At 26.0% G+C, this 21,448-nt stretch overlaps 4 protein-coding genes across 4 annotated transcripts; 2 read left to right on the forward strand and 2 right to left on the reverse strand.

Moving 5' to 3' along the window:
- Positions 1–567: 567 nt before the first annotated feature.
- LOC112689300 (brachyury protein homolog A-like) lies at positions 568–6,123 on the reverse strand. Its single transcript, XM_025562945.1, has 5 exons — positions 5,841–6,123; positions 3,437–3,701; positions 2,638–2,769; positions 995–1,118; positions 568–908 (listed from the first exon to the last, which is right to left on the reverse strand). The coding sequence occupies exons 1-5, from the start codon at positions 5,969–5,971 to the stop codon at positions 682–684; spliced, it is 879 nt and encodes a 292-aa protein (XP_025418730.1). The 5' UTR covers positions 5,972–6,123; the 3' UTR covers positions 568–681.
- Positions 6,124–11,622: 5,499 nt separating this feature from the next.
- LOC112689338 (mitotic spindle assembly checkpoint protein MAD2A-like) lies at positions 11,623–13,315 on the forward strand. Its single transcript, XM_025563000.1, has 3 exons — positions 11,623–11,934; positions 12,026–12,172; positions 12,687–13,315. The coding sequence occupies exons 1-3, from the start codon at positions 11,862–11,864 to the stop codon at positions 13,079–13,081; spliced, it is 615 nt and encodes a 204-aa protein (XP_025418785.1). The 5' UTR covers positions 11,623–11,861; the 3' UTR covers positions 13,082–13,315.
- Positions 13,316–14,981: 1,666 nt separating this feature from the next.
- Positions 14,982–16,105, forward strand: LOC112689406 (spindle assembly checkpoint component MAD2-like). The gene is made up of 3 exons (XM_025563100.1): positions 14,982–15,054; positions 15,140–15,286; positions 15,673–16,105. Exons 1-3 carry the CDS (start codon positions 14,982–14,984, stop codon positions 15,951–15,953), a joined length of 501 nt encoding a protein of 166 aa, XP_025418885.1. The 3' UTR covers positions 15,954–16,105.
- A 505-nt stretch (positions 16,106–16,610) lies between these two features.
- LOC112689347 lies at positions 16,611–20,198 on the reverse strand. The gene is made up of 5 exons (XM_025563013.1): positions 19,960–20,198; positions 17,943–18,042; positions 17,261–17,352; positions 17,054–17,201; positions 16,611–16,894 (listed from the first exon to the last, which is right to left on the reverse strand). Exons 1-5 carry the CDS (start codon positions 20,023–20,025, stop codon positions 16,746–16,748), a joined length of 555 nt encoding a protein of 184 aa, XP_025418798.1. The 5' UTR covers positions 20,026–20,198; the 3' UTR covers positions 16,611–16,745.
- Between the last annotated feature and the right edge of the window lie 1,250 nt (positions 20,199–21,448).

Consider the following 21,448-nt stretch of genomic DNA (forward strand, 5'->3'; position numbering starts at 1 on the left):
AAAAATTATTGAAAAATAAGAGCATTATAACATTTAATATAACTAAATTGAAAACTAAAACATTTTCATAAATTCGATGGATATTTTTAGGAAAATTAATAAATTAAATAATTATTTTTAAAAATGATATAAATAATAATAGAAACATTTTAACAAAAAATTATATGAAATTTAGATGTAATTTGAATTAATATTAAATATGATAAGTTCTGAGGAATAAAGTGGTTAACCTTAAGTAATAGGTATTAGTGTAAAAAATAAATCAATTTATGAATATTATTTGTTATAAAATCACTGAAAAAATAACTAAATTATGCTTAAGAATCTACAAATTAATCTAAAGATTTCTAAATTTAAAATAAACATGTTATACTAAAACTTGTCAACTGTTATTTGGACATAAACTAAAACAATGGTCAGTTATTGAAGAATTAAGGAAACAAAAATGGTGATCACCAATGCGAATTCAAGCAATAAATTAAAATACTGTAAGTATATGAGTAAATATTTTTCTATTCACCCCAAATGTATAATAATAATACATTGATATACAATAATTTATGGTGTACTTAGAAACTAAAACAATGATAATAATTTAATTCATACAAAATATAACCCAAATCAAATAAAAATAAACCTTTATGGTAAACATGTCGAAATAGAAATATTGTAATTAGCATGTCATCCTCCTAACTGTGTCCAACTGTACGATGTTGGCTGATACATAATATGATCATTGTCTTGACCACCGTTGTAAATGGGTACACATTTCTTATGACTAACTTGAGGCTTAGCAAAATAACAAGCTGTGCATTGACATCTGGTCATCATTTCTCTTTGTCCTCCATACTGAGATAACCAATCATCCGTGGCCATATAATAGTTTTCATTGAAATTCGTTGAATTATCTATGTGAAAAAAAAAACAATAATGTTATTGTGCATAAAATAATTGATCGAGTTCTTGTTGCTTAGGAGTATTGAGTATTTCTTACCATATCCAAGTGGAGCCACCTGATAAACTTCTTGGTGTTCTCTTTTTTCATTTTCCTCGGTCTTGACTTTAGTGTCTTTGAACGCCTTGGCAAATGGATTATATTTGATTTTCAGTTTAGTCACCTGTAGAATGTTATTGTTACTTCATTTAATTTAAAAACCTAAAGACTATTAAATAGTACAGTATACTTATCATATACATGCATATACATTTTTTTATTTATTTATTTTTATTCAAAATATATTATACTATTGACATAGACATAAACCGTGAACAGAAGAGTTACAAATACTACTTGGATAAAAACAAAAAAATTAAAACTGATCAGCGATTTATAATTGGGTCACACTTATCTGACACTTGATAGATATATTAGACATTATAGGATTATTATTAACTTTATTGCAAAAACAATTCTGGAATTTTAGTTTACCTAGAAAAATATTTTCTCGAAAATATTAAAGAAATATGAACTACTGCTTCCTTCTTTAAAATACTTACAACTTACCTATGTAATATAAATTTGTTATCAATATGCATATAATACATATTTTACAAAATATTTTTAGAATATTTCCCAAGACTCAAAAAAGAAGAAAGAAAAATTGCAAATACCGAACTAATAGTTATTAAATTAGCGTCGAACTATTTGCAATAAATCGTTTTATATTCTGTAGATTCATAGTAGTTTTTTTTTAAAACTTATTACATTTTTTGGTTCGCTAAATCATATGTTCTTTCAAACGTGCAGTGCCGGATGATCGAGGAAATTTGATGCCCGGGACTAATAAAAATGCAGCATCCTTATAGAGGTGGAGGAAGTACGGAGTATGTTCATGATTTTTTTTTAATTTTTCATAAACTTAAGAGTGCCCTTATACTAACATTACCTGGAGCAAGCAAACCCATTTTCCCCCTCCCTTGATCCGGCACTGCAAACGTACGAAATTAGGAATAAATAAAATACTTCCGATTACATTAAAATATAAATTCATAACACAATGATTTTAATGATTTATATACGTTAAAGTTTGAAACAAACTGTGTTATTGTTTTTTTTTATTTTTTTATGAAAAATAAATAATATAATATACATTTTTAATAAGATATAATTCTTCGTAATATGAAAACAATATAAATATATATTAATATATTTTTTTTACTATGAAAAATATTCTTCATAATATATTATCATGATTAATTGATATATAAATAAATAAATAAAAGCTTAACCTGGAATATTGAAAGTATTATGTTTGTAAAGTACGACCGGGTTTGAATTAAAAATGCATCGTCAGGTATACGAGGTCAATAAAATCACGAATATTAACAAGTATTTAAAGGTTGATTAATTTGAAATTTTGTTAAATAAATGGGCAATTTCGTATGCTTACTCGTTACCGATAGTTTTTCTTTAGTACCTACCTAGGTAATAATATTTGTTGGGTTCGATAGAATCTAGCGAACCCAACAAAAAATCTATCAGCTAGATAATAAATATCGTTTAATTGTCGAATGTTACGTTTGGTATTTTATACAGTTTTCTAAGGCCCCCACATGAGTCTTTTCGGTGTGGCCCAGTATTCATATGTGCATGGAATTCAATTAAACACATAAACAATCGGTAGAGTAGTCAATTACCTCTTCGTTTTGATAAGCTGTGACTGCCATGAACCTGGTCTGTGGCATCGGGAAAATTTGAACGTCCTCCGGATCGCCGACTTTGACTATGTGAAGTTTCGTTTCGTATTGGTGCAACGAATTCAAGTGAGTCTGTGGAACACAGAATAGCATTATAAATAAAATAAATACGAGTTTTTCATTCGGACGATGAATTATGGCTATACACGTGACCAGATGCGTACACAAAATATATTTTGGCGAAGGTTTTTGATCGTAAATGTTCATACTTATATGATCTATATACCACTTTTACTCTATAAAAATATGTTCAATAATTTTACTGAATTTCAGGGTAGGTATAGACCCCTTAACCACTCGTCTACCCTTGTCTACGTGTCCGCATGTGACCGACTGTATAGCGGCGAAACATTCGAGAACGTGTAGGTCACAAGCTACGTCACAATAAGAGGAGTCCGCGGTGTGCATTACGTGACAATGTGACAATACCATCCGTTTTATCATGTCATATTTAAAATTTTAATGTATACTCACGACCGTTCGCACTCGCATGGTTAATATATTTTTAACAAATGCTGGAAAAAACTTGCATCATTAACGAAATCGTTGATAACATAAGTATCTCAATCGAAAAGTAAATTATTTATTATTTAGGTTTTCCTTGAACTTTTACACGTTTGACGGTTACATTTTTATTTTTATTTATATTTTCTTATATATGATTAATTTAATTAACAGTTAACAATTAACCCGCGCAAAACAATATCGGACTGCGTTCCGATCGTTTTCGTTTTCTCACCTGTCCAACGTTGTCCGGTCTGTTGGTGAGTTTGATTTTGGCGAACGATATCGGCTGTTCCATCCAGTGTTTGCCGAAGTTCGGCGACTCCGGGTGCTTGTAGAACGGATTTTTCGTGGCCGGGTCCGACGTGGTGGTCGGCGACCACTCGCTGTTTATGTACTTCCACCGTTGCCCGACCACTTGCACAAACTCCAGGAACACGGTGTACATGTCCCCCGGGCTCAATCCTGTCACTTGCGTCTTAATCACCGGAAACATTCTCCTGAAAAATCGTTTTCAGTACTCTTCTCGACACACATACATGCGTACAAGCACGGAATACATTTACCTACGCATTTTACATATTACATGTTTTAAACGTTTGCAACGTACAAATGCGTTAAGAAAATCGCGACTTACACACCATAGTACCTATCGGGTGCGTTTGAAAATGTACACATTTCGTACGATTTGAAAATCCCTCCAGGGACGGTGAAGGAAAGGAGGGAAACAGGGGGTTCGTTATTTACCTCGAATTTTTTTTTTTTAATTTTTAATTTCATGTTTATAATATCTCGCATGATTCAAATAGAAAAAAAAAATTATAAAATGTACAATGAGAATTAAGTACCTATAGACAGTTTTAATCGCCATAGATTGTAATCGATTTCTACCAAAACCAAATATCGTTCATCGACGATTATCGATTTTAAATGTAATACTGTAACACCTACATTAGAATAAGAGAGTACTGTGTGCATAGAGTATTTCGGAAGTAAAATCAACCCTTTTTCTATTCATCAATACACACCGTACCAGTAGCGTATACATAACTTTTGTAGGGGGGGGATCAGTTGCAAACAAATTATTATGCAAGGAAAATTCCTAAACCTAAGTATCTGTAATTTTAAATAATAAATAATAAAATATATATATATATATTGAATGTGTCAAAATAATAATTACAATAAATCCTTGCAATATTTTTTTGTTTCTTTATAATTTCCTTACATTAAGAATTCTATTTTATACAATTTTAAAAAGACCTATGGGAGGAAACTGACCCCCACCCCCACTTTTATACGCCCCTGCACCGTACACTAATCTAATCGTCATTGAAAAATACTACTGTTTCATCATATCTATTACATTATTATATCTATCATATTATTTATAGTTAGGTAAATTAAGTATTTTGTAGAAAATTATATTTTATATAAGTTTAAGACGCTCTTCTACTCTTAAACACAACCCTGGGTTTAATGCCCCGATCAAGAGTTGTTGTATCGATATACACATCGATAGAAATTACTTAATTATTATTCATTATATACCTACGTCAAAAAAAGTAAATAAATATTACATTATTATTATTATTTTTATTGCAATAACATCTATTCCCTTAAGATAACTTTTACTATTAAAATTTATTCTATCGTTAATTTATGAAATATTAACGTATCGAAATATAATTAATAATAAATAATCCGCGCACAATAATTGTACTTAATATCTAAGATTTCAGCAGGCTACGACAGTATTACTGTAATTATTACTTATAGGTATCTATCAGCTAATGCGTATAATTTAATAGAACTTAGAGTCGGGCAAGTGTTTGGCGTGCTTAATTATAATTACTAGTGAAACAATTACGGTTTTACAGGAAATACTGTTTAATTAGGCCATTTATCGATAGTTTCAAGTTTTTTCGTATCATTAAATATTCATCAAAATAATTTCAATAGTTATCGATGTTGTTTCACATTTTATAACGACATTTTATAATATAACTAAACGGCATAATGGCGGTTAAGATATTTATTATTATTCAAATACAGTGTTTAATTCATATTAAATTTTCTAATATCGACGTATTCGAATATTCAACAAGAATATTGAATTTTTCGAAACATATAATGCAAATTTTCGGGGGATAAAAGATAATTTTATAGTGGTAATTTATATAAAATAAATAAAGATCAAAATGCATAGTGGTTACACAGATAGTAGTCCATATTTTTTACAGCTTCAAATTGACCTAATTATATAGAACCATATGACTATCACCAGAGATGGAACTAGGAATTTTTACGCCCGGGTAAAATGTTAAAATTACGCCCTATCTATAGACTAATAAACAAATACTCAAATAAATTGTGTTCTTATAATCAATATACAATCGTACTTATTGAGTTTTAACCTAATATCAGTATTTAACGAAGTTAAAAATATCAAATTAGTTGTTAATAATTACGAAAATTACACCCTCTAAAATGTTACGCCCGGGGATAAATCCCCGACTTCCCCCCCTAGATCCGGCCCTGACTATCACAAAAGATCAATGGACCAATACAATTTATAAAAATGATTACAAAGGGTCATTTTTTCTAATATACCTGTATTAATATAGCTACTAACTAACCTTCCAGTTTTTGTGACGATCATTTCATTATTGATGGCTAAAAATTCGGACCAAAGTTGAGCATCCAATAATCTTGCTCGTACGGGCTGCCCTTTGACCCAAGTCAAGTTTTGTAATTCGGAAGTAGTCATTTCGCTTGTATTATTATTCGTTGGTTTTTTTTCCTTTGGATACAAACACAATTGGACTGAAAAAATTATTCAATACACGAAAACACAATTAACATGTAGCGCACATTTTTGTTTCTCACATTGGTGTTGTCTCGTTCACACCTGAGTGCCCAGTGACTGGGCAGGTAAAATTTTAGAAATTTTCGAACGGTCCCACCGAAAGAACTTACTTGGTGGTCAGTAGGTGGAGACTTCTCTTATTTTATTGCACCCATTACTACAGCTAATACCAACATTATACCAATTGTTTGTTGTAAACGCGTATGTTTTATTGTTGTGTGAAAAGAGATACCTAGGTATATAATCCCCGTCATCAATGGGCGCCGCTCGAAAATATATCCTTTGGGCTCTTGATCAATTTACACCTTATATACACGCTACATTGCTTAGAATCGTGATGTTTAAATTAACACGAACGTTATAATTTTTATATTACGGTTTAATAAAAACAATTTATTCTTTAATACATAACTGCAATTATACATGTACCTATATGCAAACAAATACATTACTCATACACACATACATACCTACATAAATATTAGGTACAACTTGTACCCATACCTACTTAATATACAAAATAAAATAAAATATAAGATTGCGAGATAATATTCATGTCTTCATGAAAAAAATTATGGCATTAAAACAAATCAGATTTTATAATAATATGATGATTTTAATCTTATTACGATTAAATTTATTATTTGTCTTATTTGTATTGTTTAATTCTTATAATTAAATTTAAATAGCGAATAAAATATACGTAAAACAATCGTTCATGGTATTAATATTAACTTTGTAGGACCTAACCAAATGTTAATCCTTCTTGGAAAATAGTCACAAATCTAAATTAATTCGTAGAAAGCCATAAGCTAAAACTGTTTAATACTTAAACAAACAAATAAATTTTTTTCTATTTCATATTATAACATCATTTTTGTTGTGTCACTTTAAGTAACGTAACACATACACATGGATCTTGTAACATCATTTACTTAGTATTGCAATTTTATTATGTTTGTCTTTGAATTCTATTATTGTTTCTGAACATATACAATAAAATGTTATAATATTATTCATAATGACCACATATACTGTATAGGTACTTTTTCAATATTTAGTTTAATAGGTACCTAAATACCAGTGTATTACTATTTGTCAGATTTTACATAATTCAAGAAAAAATATTTCTTTAAATATAATACTATAGAATATTGTAATATAACATGAATATTGTTAATATATTTTCTCAATATGAGATGTTGTCTGTTAATAATCTAAAGCAGTGGTGTCGATCCCTATATTGAGGTCAGGTCTTGGCATGCTATCTTTTGAAAAGTTAGCATGGGGCCGCTTCATATTGGGCTAAAGTCGGGCTGCCTTTTTGAAAGCTTCATTATAAAAAGGTTAAGCCTAACTTAACCTGCTCTTCTAACAAAATTTTTGTTCAACTACTATGTTAACTAAATGATTAACACACAGGTAGACATTGCTGATATCAATGATTATATACTATTCAAGAGTTTTATCAAATATTTAGATCTTAATTTATCGACGAAATTGCCAAATTACATGATGATTATGAAGAATATAAAAACGGTTCGAATTAAAATAATACAGAAGATGAAGAAGAATGGTAAGGTTTAAATAATTTTGGAAGTTTCAGAAATATTTTTGGACTAATTAATATTATGAATATTAAATCAGAATTTCAGCATTTATATATAATAATTAAAATAAGTTTAACATTGCCTAAATCTAATTTTACTGTTGAACGAAGTTTTTCTAAAATAAAAATCATAAAATCAAGACTGCGTTCCACTATGGATTAAAACAGATTAAAAAAATATAATGATTATTTCTTGCGAACAAGATATAAACATAGATGTGTCAAAGATAAATATAAAACGAAACCTGTATATTTCATCATTCAATTATTAAGTATAACTATTTATAACATTATTAAAAAATTATAATATAGATTATTTTATTTGTTTTAGGTAATAGTTATATTTGCGAGAAAGTCAACAGTAGTAACTAAGTTATTAACATTTTAATATTAAAATTTGTGTCCCATGATTCTTAGTTATAATTTTTTTTTATCTTGATATTTTGCTTTTTAATTTTTATTTAAATAATTTCAAAGTATTCACGTAGAATATATAAGTATATAAAAACGTTGATATTTTATAATTGTCAGAAGCAATAGCAAATAATTCATAAAATGCATCAGAAATTTCAGTGGAAGGTAAAAAAGCCAACCCAAAAAATTACTTTCACCAATATCAAATTTCTGTATCATTTTCGTTGTATTAATATAGTACAATAATACTAAACTTAAACAACTAAACTGGATAAAATGCATAGCACAATTAATGAAATATTGTTTTAAGTAATACAGTTCATTGTTACGCTTTTATTCCATTAAAAAAGGAACAAAAGTGCAAATTTGTTTAGCACTTTTGGGTCATTGAAAAAAAGGTCGATTTGCGCTTTCGGGTTTCACCGCTCTTGGCAGTTCTGGTTGTTAAGTATTACAAAAAATGTATAATTAAAATATTTTAATAAATATATAAATAAATACATTTTTCTAATTTTTCACATATTTTTTAATTTTTTTTTAAAAAAAATATATACGCAAATTGTTTGGGTTAAAATCATTTACGACCCCACCGGTACGTCAATGGGCTGAAATTTAGATATTATAACCTCTTTAAATATTTTTTCGTCCGACTACATTTTTAGGAATTCGACTCCACTGACCATAATATGGTATAACATAGTATGTTTATTGTAATTTGTAATTATAATAAATAATAGTTATTAAGTAACAGCTAATGAATTAATTCAATGTACTTAACATAAAGTATATTTATACAGAATTCATATGATGAAATTGAAGTGTGAAAAAATGTGAGTAAAGTTTTTTAAAAAAGTAAATACCTAGTTATTCGCATTTGAAATGTTTTAGCTCATAATATAATATTTTTAAAATATATTTTAGTCAATTTTCTACATTTATATTCTGTAATACATTTTGTTTCCATCAAATTATGATTTTTATGGGCTACGTATAATATATCATATAAATATCATTGCAGACGACTGACATTAATTTGGAAACATAAAATATATTTTTGTAGCTTATAGATTCTCAAGTAAATTAATTTAAAAATGTAAAACTGCTTATAAAGAATGCTTATAAAAAACTACTTAAGCATGTTAATTAACAAAGTATATTTATTTTACCATTTCACTTATTTGATGGTACAATTTACTATTTATTGGAGACTTATAATATAAAGACATACATGAAAAAAATTGTATATTAATTAATAAATATTAAAAATAATTAAAACAATATAATTCATATTATAATATACCTTAAACCTACATTCCCACCATAGGATTTTAAAGGGGTTTATTAGAAAACCAATATTTATGTTTATAATATATATATACGAATGGTAAGTGTTAGCGGTGTTCACAAGATATAAGATGTATATTATACAATGAACGGTCGTTGTAGTTATAGTGTATAGGAGTTACTATATCGACCTGACCTTTTAGTTACATTCATTGTAATTTTCAGATACGTGTGGTCCAATCGTTTATCCTTTTTTAGGATTATACACATAATAAACGTTCCGACTATGGCCTAAAACGTTATAAAATGATTAAACAAAAGATTTGTTCCTTTTGTCGGCAGGTACATCTATGTATACGAAATGATTCATATACTTCGGTACACGTGAACGTGATCATAAAACCATAAACAGCGTGAAGATACAACTAAAAACTGTACGGCTACTACCTACATGTAGACACAAAGCAAAGTATAAATAATATTCACTTCCTGTAATTTAAGGTTCGAAATATACGTTTATTCATTAAATCGTATAAGAACCACTATGGTGCCATAGGGAAAAAGCTAAGCTGACGAAGTATACGTTGCTGTGTTATTTTCAACCCCCAAATGATATTACCTTACCCACAGTGGTCAAAGTGGTAAAAATGTCGAGGGAGGACTATAATCATCAAAAATGGAAACGTTCTCTTACCAAAGTCTAAATCCTATTAAACTTTTTTAAGTAGTCCATAGGACAAGATCTCTATCATTTTTTTCCATTATCCAACTTGAAAAATAATATTTATTTTTATTAAAATATATTATAAAAAATAAAATATTTTAAATCCGGCGAACCACAAACATCCATCAATCGGCATGCACAAATAAACGATTTTCAAGTTTATACAATTCTTAAAAAATTAGAGTACCAGTCGTTGATCCAGTGGCGGATTTAGAGGCCTTTATAGGTCATAACCTAGGGCGGCTTTTTTTTAGAATTAAGAGTTATTAGGCAAATTTATTTCATTATATTATTTTTATATTTATAATATAAACTTTATATTATTAATATACCAAATTAATATAAATATATTATAAACACAAATAAAAATAATTTTAAAATATTATAATATGTACGATGTACCTAGTAAGAATATTACAATTATTATAAAAATTTGAAAATACTTCATAATTAAATATATTCACTGTTAGTTTTATACCATTTTACCTGCGTAGTTTTATCTAAATCACTCCAACGCTGCCTATGATTATCATCGTGTTTTAATTACTAATAATAATATTATGTTCAAAAATGGCAATAAAATAAATCTTTTATTTTTGAAATTTAAATGTTTTTGAATGTTGGCACTGAACGAATGATGACGAGAATAACCTGCAGCTTACTAAGTGGGTACGCTTTTGAAAATAGTACAATTTTGTACTTGTAGATTTTTTTCTTCTTTTGTTGAAATTTAAATTTAAATTTCATTACATACATTATACAAGCTTAGTGGTGTAGTATTTTAGATAGTTACTAAGTCACTAACACGCATCATTCCTTATTTTTTAATTTTTTTGTTGATGAAAAAGTGTATACAATTTGAAGAGGAGAGTTCAGATCAAATATTCTTGGTTCCTTAGTAGTTTAACGAGGGCGGAGGAGGGCGCTAGAGCCATTAAGCTTTTGTGTGCCAAAACGCTAAATCTGCACACTGAGTTGTTTCATGTTATGTTTTTTGTTTAAATTTTGCTTAACTACTAAACCAAATTTATTTTCTTAGTCATTGTTTAAATGTTAAGCTGAAAAAACAGATAATTATCGTACTGAAAGTATACTATTCCATCTAGAGATGAAAAAAAAGTTAGCGAAGTATATCGTCCTCGGAAAGTATATCAAAATAATTTAAAAACGGAAAACTCTTATTAAACAAACGTATTATCATATAAACATTCAAATGACTAAAATGACACCATCTATGTGGAGTCCCACATTGTGGACAACAGTTTTGCAAGTTGCTTCGTCAATTTGGCTTTGCCAATAATCATGTCAAATAGCATTCAGCGGCATATTGTGGACACACCTTAAGAAACGATTTTCAATTTTATTCTTGTCGATCCATTCAGTATTAGTGGTGGGAGAGGAGGGGTAGTGGCAATGTGCGCATGTTCGAGAGCTCTATTTTTCAAACATATCTGATATGGAACGATTTGCCGCCAAAACTCGTTATCAGCCTTAACCTAGAAATTCCATGTTAGACAACAATGAACATACCGTGTGTGCATGCGGCTGCTGGAATTTGAGAATTTTCCGTTATATTCTATATACCTATGCTTTCAGTATTTTCAATTTTCAAATTAGCCGTAGATGTTCTCATGTTTGTTTGAATGTCGTTTTTATTCCATCAGAATCGAATACTCGAGTTTGTGATTGTTCATATTTATTACAAATTCAACAGTTAAACCACAGAATATATAATTATTTTACAATAATATTGTCGAACGATGGCCACCAAACAGCAGAGCCAAAACGCCATCACTCTTAAGGGATCGGCAAAGTTAGTTATGGACTATTTAAGTGAGTCTTTGTCGTATATGATTGTTATTATTTCTCAATTTCGTATGTTTCTGTGTTTTGTCTTTGTTTTGATACTTATCCTTCATACTAGATTTTGGTATCAACAGTATTCTTTTTCAACGTGGAATATACCCACCCGAATCGTTCAAAACCGAAGAACATTTTGGTCTTTCAATTCTTGTATCAACTGATGAAAAAATTCAACAGTTCCTAACTCCAGTTCTTAGTCAAATGAAAGGTATATATTACAATAGAGATTATTTATTACAGCATGTAAATAAATTGGTTAAAAATTTGTTATTTTAATTGGTACTAGATTTTTTAAAAATGTATTTAATTTTATTTCTATTTTTTTTAAATTTATGCCAAGACTTGAGATTTCAGTCAAGCTGATTAATTTTTCATGTTTATCAATATAATAATTTTATTGGGAATCATAATACATGATATCTCATAATTTATATCAATTTTTGTTTACCTTAAATAATCATTCCAAATGTTAAATGTAATCAATTTAAATTAAAGAGTTTGAATAGTTTGGTGATATGGAAAGATTCTCAAGTGGAATTCTTATACATTTTATATAAAAAGTATTATATTATTAACTTGAGAAGTTATTCATTATTTATTATTAGGTTTTATAATAATAATAATATTATATTACATCTAAATTAAACATTAAAAAAAATTGTCGAATTCTTTTTATTCGATAATGAGTTTTTTGTATTTTCAACTGATTTTTATTTTTTCAGATTGGTTATTGGAACAAAAAATTCAAAAATTGTCAATGGTTGTATCAAATGTTACTAATAAAGAAGTCATGGAACGTTGGGATTTCAAAGTGCAGTATGAAGGATCTAATGATTCCAATCCAGATTCAATTGGCAATAAAGAATTATCAACAATACAAAAAGAAATAAGAGATGTTCTTAGGCAAATCTGTTCCACCGTTAGTTTTTTGCCCTTACTAGATTGTCCATGTGCATTTGATTTGCAAATATACACTAAACCTGATGTAGAAGTTCCACAAGAATGGGCTGAAACTGCACCTAGTTATATTGCTAATTCTCAAGAATTGCAGTTACGTTCATTTTCAACTTCATTACATCGAATGGATACTGTTGTAAGTTACAAAGCAGACTTCTAAAAATAATATGTGATGAAAAATGTAATAAGTAATTTTTTTTTATACATAAGTCTAATATAAGGTAATCTATTGCTTATACTATGAATCTTGTACAAGTAAGGCTTTATTGTTTGGAAAGTCATGATTTTTATTTATTTTTTACTGTTATTTTAGCTCATAAAACAATGGTTGATTTGTTTAATCTATTAAAATAATTTTTTAAATCACTAATATGTAAATTATTTATAACTGGATTTGCTTACTCTGTCCTATTTCTTAATTAAATTTTGTTTACATTTTTATTTTAGATTGTATTTTTACTCTTAAAGCATAATTGCATTTTATAATTCATTGATGATATTCCTAGGTTTTGAAAATGATTATTTGTTTTAATTTTAAAGTGTATAGCATTGAAAAATAGTTAAATATCATGATTATATTCTCTGATGAAAATACCATGTATAGATTATTTAATCTTATACTTTTTACTCAATGCATCTTCAATAAAAATTTTAAATATTTACATCAGGCTTTTAAGTAATTTACTTTTTTGACTATAACCTAAAGTTCCTCATTTTTTTCACTATTATTCAGTATAATCTAGAAAAATGTTTATAACCTATTACGTTTTATCTTAATTTGTGATACTAGATATATTTATAGTGAATATAAAAATAGACGCCTTAATTTTTTTTCTTTGCATACCATAAATATATAAGTAACTTGGAAGAAGAAAAACATACATCAGAAAGAAAATAAATCAATTAATTAAAAAATAGCGTAATAACTCAGAAAAGATATTAAAATATTAGAAGAAAATACAAAAAAAGCCAAGAAAAATTAAGTTTCTCAGAAAAATGTTGCTGTAAAAAATAATTGAAGCTTGTGTAAGATTCAAGAATGCTATATAGAAAAAAAAAAAGAGTTCAATGAAATACACATAGCAAAGGTAATATTAGAAGGACCTCATAATCTTCACAAAGAATATATCAAGGAAGAAATTTCTGCTACGGTATAAAAAAAAAATTGATAAAAGAAACCGATGAAAGAATAATAATGATCATCAAAGATTGATGAAAGAAGCCGTGAAAAAAAAACAATGTAAAAATTAAAGACCATCTATTTTATAACTAAATATTGTTTAAAAAAGTTTTTAGTTTTCACTTTTTTAGTATATTATTAATTCTAATTTTTTTGTTCTATTATTTAATTAATATTATTATACTATTTACTGTTTGCTGTTAAAACAAAAAAAGTATTTTATTTATGTTATCGATAGTATTTTTACATCATTTAGACTTGCTATTATCTAATTATCTAATAATTGTTGACAGAATTATTTATTATTTTATACTTATTAATAAAATATAACTCACTTTTACTCACTATGTTAAAATAATAAACTTACTATTTTCACTATTTTTAAATACAGTAGCTGTTAGAAAGCCTGATGTTCATATATATATAGTTAGCTTTCAGAAAAAAAAAATGTAAAACCTTATTGTTTAATCAAAATTATTATTTGTATTTGTAAGTATGATTGGAATTAAAAGATAACATTTTAAAATGTGATTAATTTATCTGTTTATCATGCATTTTAGGTAAAGTTTGATAACTAATTAAGTGAAAACCTTAAGTTATTCTAAATTTATAACCTGATAATTGAAATGGTTCTTTTAATATAATTATGACATTATAATTTAAGAGTTATTTATAACAATACGGAATTTTTCTAAATTATTGAATTGTGAAACTATCAGAACTTATATTAAAATAAAACCATTCTCTTTTTGTGTAGTATGTGTTTATTAAAATTGTTTGAACTAACTGAATATTAATATTTTTTTATTGTTAAATAAAATACATGTTAATATTATTTGTTCACATTATTATTAAAATTAATTTTATTAATATCTAAAATATGGCAGTTCTACAATCAAATCAAAATACTATTATTCTTAAAACATCAGCTTCGTTTTCAGTAGAATATATGTGTAAGTACACAATTTAATTCACATTCTTTAACTGTGCAATATTACAAATTTAATTTATACTATGTACATAATTGTATTTTATTAGATTATGCAATGAATACAATTTTATTTATTCGAGGATTTTCTACACTTAACAATTTTACTATTAAATATTATTTTGGTGTTGCAATATGGATTTTAAGTGATGAAAAATTATCATATTACTTTAAGCCACAGCTTAAAAGTTTAAGAGGTAAGAATAAATATTTATTTTTTGTATTCTGTCCGTTAGAAGTTAGTCATTAAAGATATCTTATTTTAAAAAATAATTAAATATAAGAAGTATAAGTCATTTTTAGTTTTAATGTTTATTACACTTACCTTGAAAGATATTAAAATAAATTTATATTTTATTATTTTTAACTTTAAAAAAGTATCCTTAAAAATAGTATAACTAACATCAAAAAAAATTTTATGAATAATTGTTAGTCTCTATACCTAGGTATTTTTGTAATTTTTTTATGTTGGTTTATTGTTAATTAATTACTGTATATGTATGATATAATACTCTGTGGTATGCAATTTATACAAAATAACTATATACTAAATATTTTATTAAATAATTATTTATATGTAAAGAACTGCTGATAAATCGTTTTGTTCGTAAAATTTTTCTTCACTTGAAAAATTCAACTACCAACGAAGTTTTGGAACAATGGAATTTTGTAGTTGAGTGTAAAGAACATAATAATGGTGAGTTAAATAAATATAATGATTTATCTATTGTTCAAAAAGAAATTAGATATCTGTTACAACAAATATGTTCAATGAAAAGTTATTTACCTCTATCAACCCAGGAATGGAATTATTCCATAACTGTAAAGCTAGAAGATCCAATTATGTCCAATTTAATGGTCTAAACACTTCTTTAACTTTAAAGAAATTTAAAATACTTTTGTGCTAGTATAAAATTATGTTAAAATACTTTTCTTACTACTGTTCAAAATAATAATTTCTTACCATTTTAAGATTGTATAACACGAGTAGTAATTATATTTATCATTTTTTCAGTGTCAACTTATGTGAATAAAAATAAAAAAATAGTATAATTTTTTCTTGTTATTATTTCTCTTTCTTTTCCATTTGAAATATTTAGATTTCTGACCAAAACAAAAAAGCTGTTGGTTGTATAATATTAAAAATTATGAGATGTAACGCAACAATTTTAGAGTAGAGTTCTAAAATGAACTTTAAAACTATTATATTCGATATAATAAATTGATGTAGATATAAAAATTTATTACATAATATAGTTTATTATATCATGTAAAAAACTATTATATTGATTTATGATAATAATTCTATAAATAATTTATTTAATGTCCCAAATGTATAAATATACAGATAATGTAATACAATATAAACATTTTTTCAAAGAAATTTGGATTAAAGTATATAATTTTTTTGCTTGATTTCCAATAAAATAATAAATAAAATGAGATAAGTTAATTAATTTCTTCATAATTTCCAAATTCCTATAAAGGAAATAGTACTTTTAAGGTAATTGAAGAAATACATTTTAATTAAATCAAAATTATTTAATTTCAATTTTCATAGTATTGTTGTTATACTTTATGTAAGTATAACTATTTGTTTGTTGTAAAAATAAATAATGAAAACATTTTAAGTACCTAATATATGTGGCTTATATGTTATAGCTCCACGTTTTGAAATTCATCAAGATTTTCTTCTTGTAGTTGGGATGTTAATTCGGAACGTAATTTACTGTAATTATTCTCTTCAACTAATTTCTCTTCATAATAAAATGAATGGACAATCAGTAGCTGGAACACTAGAATAGCTAAAAAAAAAAAAATTCGTTCTGCATTGTAACAATAATTAAGATTTTATTCATTGGATAAAATATGATTTTAGATGTACTATTTATAAATATAATATAATAATAATTATTATTATTATATTATAACATTATTGATAAGTAAAACTATATAATTTTTACCATCAATTAATATAAAGCATATTATCAGTTTAATTGTGTCTAGGATAACCATATTGTATCTGAAGGTCATAACAATCTCAATTGTAAGGATTGTACCAAGTTGAACGTAGCTAACCAAAAGCCAAAGATAGATCTTATGTGTTTCATTCTATAAGAAAAAAATGTTTATAGTTTAATATTTAAATACAATTAATTTGAATTACATACTTTTATTGTTGCTTGTTTTAAGCCAAAATTTGCAAATAACAAAATAAATCCAGAAAGCATAAATAATAATGTGATATAATTAAAAAACAATTCTAGAACAAAAATTCATATATTACATTAGGTTAAAATATTAATATAAAGTCTTGAAATGTATTTACTAAAAGCATAAATTATTATTATAAATTTAGTCATAAAATAAATGTCATTATTAATTCTAATAAATAAAAATAATTATTTAAATTATTTATATTACTTTATTTACAAATATATAATAATTACATATTAACGGATGCAAGCATATCTAAAAGCACACATTATATTAGATATAATGATAAAACTAGTTCATTGTAACGCAGGGTTAATAATAATAATAATCGTATTAGTGTCAATTGTAAACCTGTTTTTATTAATAAATTGACAATAGTTACCTATGCTCGATTTTGATTTAGATTTTTTTTTTTAAAGTAGAAAAAATCAACTTAATTCATTTTTATTAAAAAGGTTCTTAAACTTTTGTCAAACATTTGAACTTCTATAGATGATTTAAGTACGTTAATTAATTATATAATTTTCTTTAAAATATTATTTAAATGTATCACATTCATCTATATTTATAACTAATATATAATTATATAAAAAGGTACTATAATTAAGTGTTAGTATTAAACTGTAATGTGCATACCATCTAAAAACATAGTTTGATTTCTGTAATGTAGCTCCGAATATCCAAAACTTCTGTTGAATTCCCAGACATTAAAAATAATATAAAAAATTGAAGTAATCTAAAAACAAAATATTTTATTAATGTCAGATAATTAAAGTCTATATATATATATATATATATATATGTATGTATATTGATCTTAACAATGACTTAATAAGAATACAGATGGTAAAGTAGGTAATTTAGCATTTGCATTTTGTAAGTGCAACAATTGTTTTATATTATATAACTAGTTGTTAGTCATTGTATTTTAATATATATATATATTATTTTAATCCATTTTTTACATATACCTATATAATATATTATTTTTGAAAGGTTAATTTGTGAGTTCCATTCAAACTCATATTTATATGATTAATTCTTTAATAACGAATAATTTTGAACTTATAATTATTAATTATACATAACTTCTAGAAACATTGTTAGTTCATTTGAAATTTAAAATGTAATTGGACTGCATGAGTACTATAGGTGCCATAATTATGATGTAAACATATCGTTTGACAAAGTACCATAATTTAATTTAATGGTACCTAATTCAGATTGGTAGGTACCTACCTACCTCATGTTTTGAATTTACAAATAATTTTAAAAACCATCCTAACTATAAAATGTGATATCTTACTAATCGTTTTTTTTAGCTGATATTTAAACTTTAAGAAATTGCATGTTTTAAATAAGTTCATTTATATATTGCTATTTATATATTTACTTTTGTAATGTTGAAAACCAAGCTTTGATAAGTATAATTTTTTTAATACGATTTCAAAGTTCCGAAACATCAGTCTATTTAGTTGGTTGACAATACTATAAGTATTTAGTTGTGTTAGTTTGGTCAATTATTTATCAAAATTAATTTTTTACTTCAGAGGATCAAATATATATAAAAATAAAAAAATAAAAAATAAAATAAATTTCTACAAAACATAGAAAATAGGTGACTGAAATCAAATGTTTTTTCAAAATTAATATTGGATTATTATACACATTTGTTTATATTCTCCCACTCATAAACCTATAATAATCACTTAACCTAATTTAATTTAATCACTTAGGATCCCCTTAATAATAAACCTAATCTGATTGTCTTCAAGAAATATTTTTCATGTTTATGTAACAACATTAAAAATTAATTTTTATGAAAAAAATTTAGAGATCCATAAAAATATTTTGGTTTTATCGAGTATATGATTTTATAAACTGCATCGATTTTTATAGTTGGCTAAAATATTTTGGTTAAAAATATATAACAGATTTGGTTTCTACAGTACCTAGGTATTATAATTATCAAAGTATGAGTAGGTATACAAGTATTTATTATCTCAACAAAAATTTAACTCTGGTTAAGACTTCTCTAATTCAGGATACAGATATCCATCCTTGTATGTAGGTAGTATAGTCGTCTAGATATCTGTGGTCCAAAGTTATTTCCGTTCACGGCCGATTATCTTATGACGGCTAAACACAAATGTATTTTGTAGTCTTGCCAAATATTGAGAATCTAATTACAAGTGCAATGCATAATTTGTAGGATATTCAAGAACGTTTAAAATCATAAATAACTAGTAAGTATTAACTTAAACACCTCAACTTTCAATCCCTAGACTAACTATCATTTACATAGTATTCAATGGTATGAATTCATTTGAAAGATAATTAATTTTTTTTCTCGCACTGTTTTCGAGAATTTAAATTTTTAACAAAAAAGAAACATCTTGAGAGTGGGACAATTTGAAAGAAAATAATTATAATCTTCTAATATGTCACATTGAATATATTTTATAGCCATACCTATATTAAATTTTTTTATAATAAAACAATTTATAATAATTATTAAGATGGGTTGCACCTATTGGAAAATAAATAAAAAATGAAAATGATTTTACTTATTGTTATTACTATAATTAATGTTATTAATATTTATTTTCACATAGTGTTTAAAGCTTAAAATAATACAGACATTTTAACTTACTGAATTAACAATTGCTATAATATTCGTTCCCGTTCGCAGTGACAAACCAAAACACGACGTAAGCATATTTACTTTTAAATCCTTGGATTTGATGCACAGTAAAGCGATTTTAAGATCAACTGATCTACAGTAAATTAAGTATTAACTTGAGTTGCATAAAAATACCATTTAAATTAGTAAGTTACTATCAGAGTGTAAACTATTAATAACTAACATTAAGCATAATAGAACTGTAATATTATGACCTTTGGTCTTTGCTGTTGTGCTGATGAAAGATAGAAGCTACCGATGTAAAATATATTATTTTATTGATTACTATTAGTTAAAGGCTTTGTACTGATTAGATATAGAATTGGAATTTTAACAACATAACACTATGTTAAACGCATGAAACTAATTTAAATAATATTATGAACAGATATAGCTTAAAAAATCAATAATAGTTTACAGTCCATAATATTATTAAAAGTTATATTTGAATATTTATAAAATTTAACTACCTGATTGTACTTATTTGATTTTAAACGAATCAACTGAATCATGCTTAGGATGAGATATTAGGATATTAGATTATACTATTTAGATACTACTTACTAAGTGAAGCAAAGGGCCGGGGCGTCATTTCAACTTTTGAAAGGGTAGGGCAACTGATTAAATTTGCCGACTTCATAATATTTAAAAAATTATGGTTACCTATATATTTAAATATTTAATATTTATGGACGATAGACTATCAATAAAATATTTTTTCGGAATAAAACATGTAAGGATTAGTAATGAATAATGATATCATGATGATAAACAAAGAACATGAAACGTTTCAATTTACTCAATTAAATAATAACATTAATAGGTTAAGCACCAAGACAAAAAATTCAGTTTTGAATATAGTGCTACGTAGAGTTTTGAAGCCCGTCATGCAATACTTGTTTTTGTCGCCACGTAGGGTCTCCAAAACCTTCACTTTACATGTTTTCTTAAGGAATTAAAACAGAGCGTATCCCGTAGAACAATTTTGTAAAATGGTTCATTGAAATACCATGGCGTTTTAATTATACAGCCAAGTTATAATATAGTTCATATCAAGAAAATTATTATATTAAGTAAATATTCGTTAATACTTACAAATTGAATACAATATTATCATTTTTACTCTGTACCTACTCATATCTGTTCAAACGTTTATGCGTATATCGAATACGTATGGAACATTGAACATGGATAAACATAGTGCAAAAATACATAAATTGTTTAGAGATTATAGTGAAAAAAAACTTTTCCATGTTTTTTCACAGTGTTTTTCTCTTGATAGAATCGTATGCCTGTCTAAAATCTATAAATAGTAGGTGCAATGGCTTATTGTACTCGTAATGTTTTTCTATTAGCTCTCTTCGCCTAAACATATGGTCGACTGTAGATTTTCCTGGTTTAAAGCCGCACTGGTATTCACCTACTATTTCTTTCGCGTATGGTTTAAATTTATTCAGGG

Source organism: Sipha flava, unplaced genomic scaffold (assembly GCF_003268045.1).
Source record: "Sipha flava isolate LNK unplaced genomic scaffold, YSA_version1 43_pilon_pilon, whole genome shotgun sequence".
Lineage (NCBI taxonomy): Eukaryota > Metazoa > Arthropoda > Insecta > Hemiptera > Aphididae > Sipha > Sipha flava.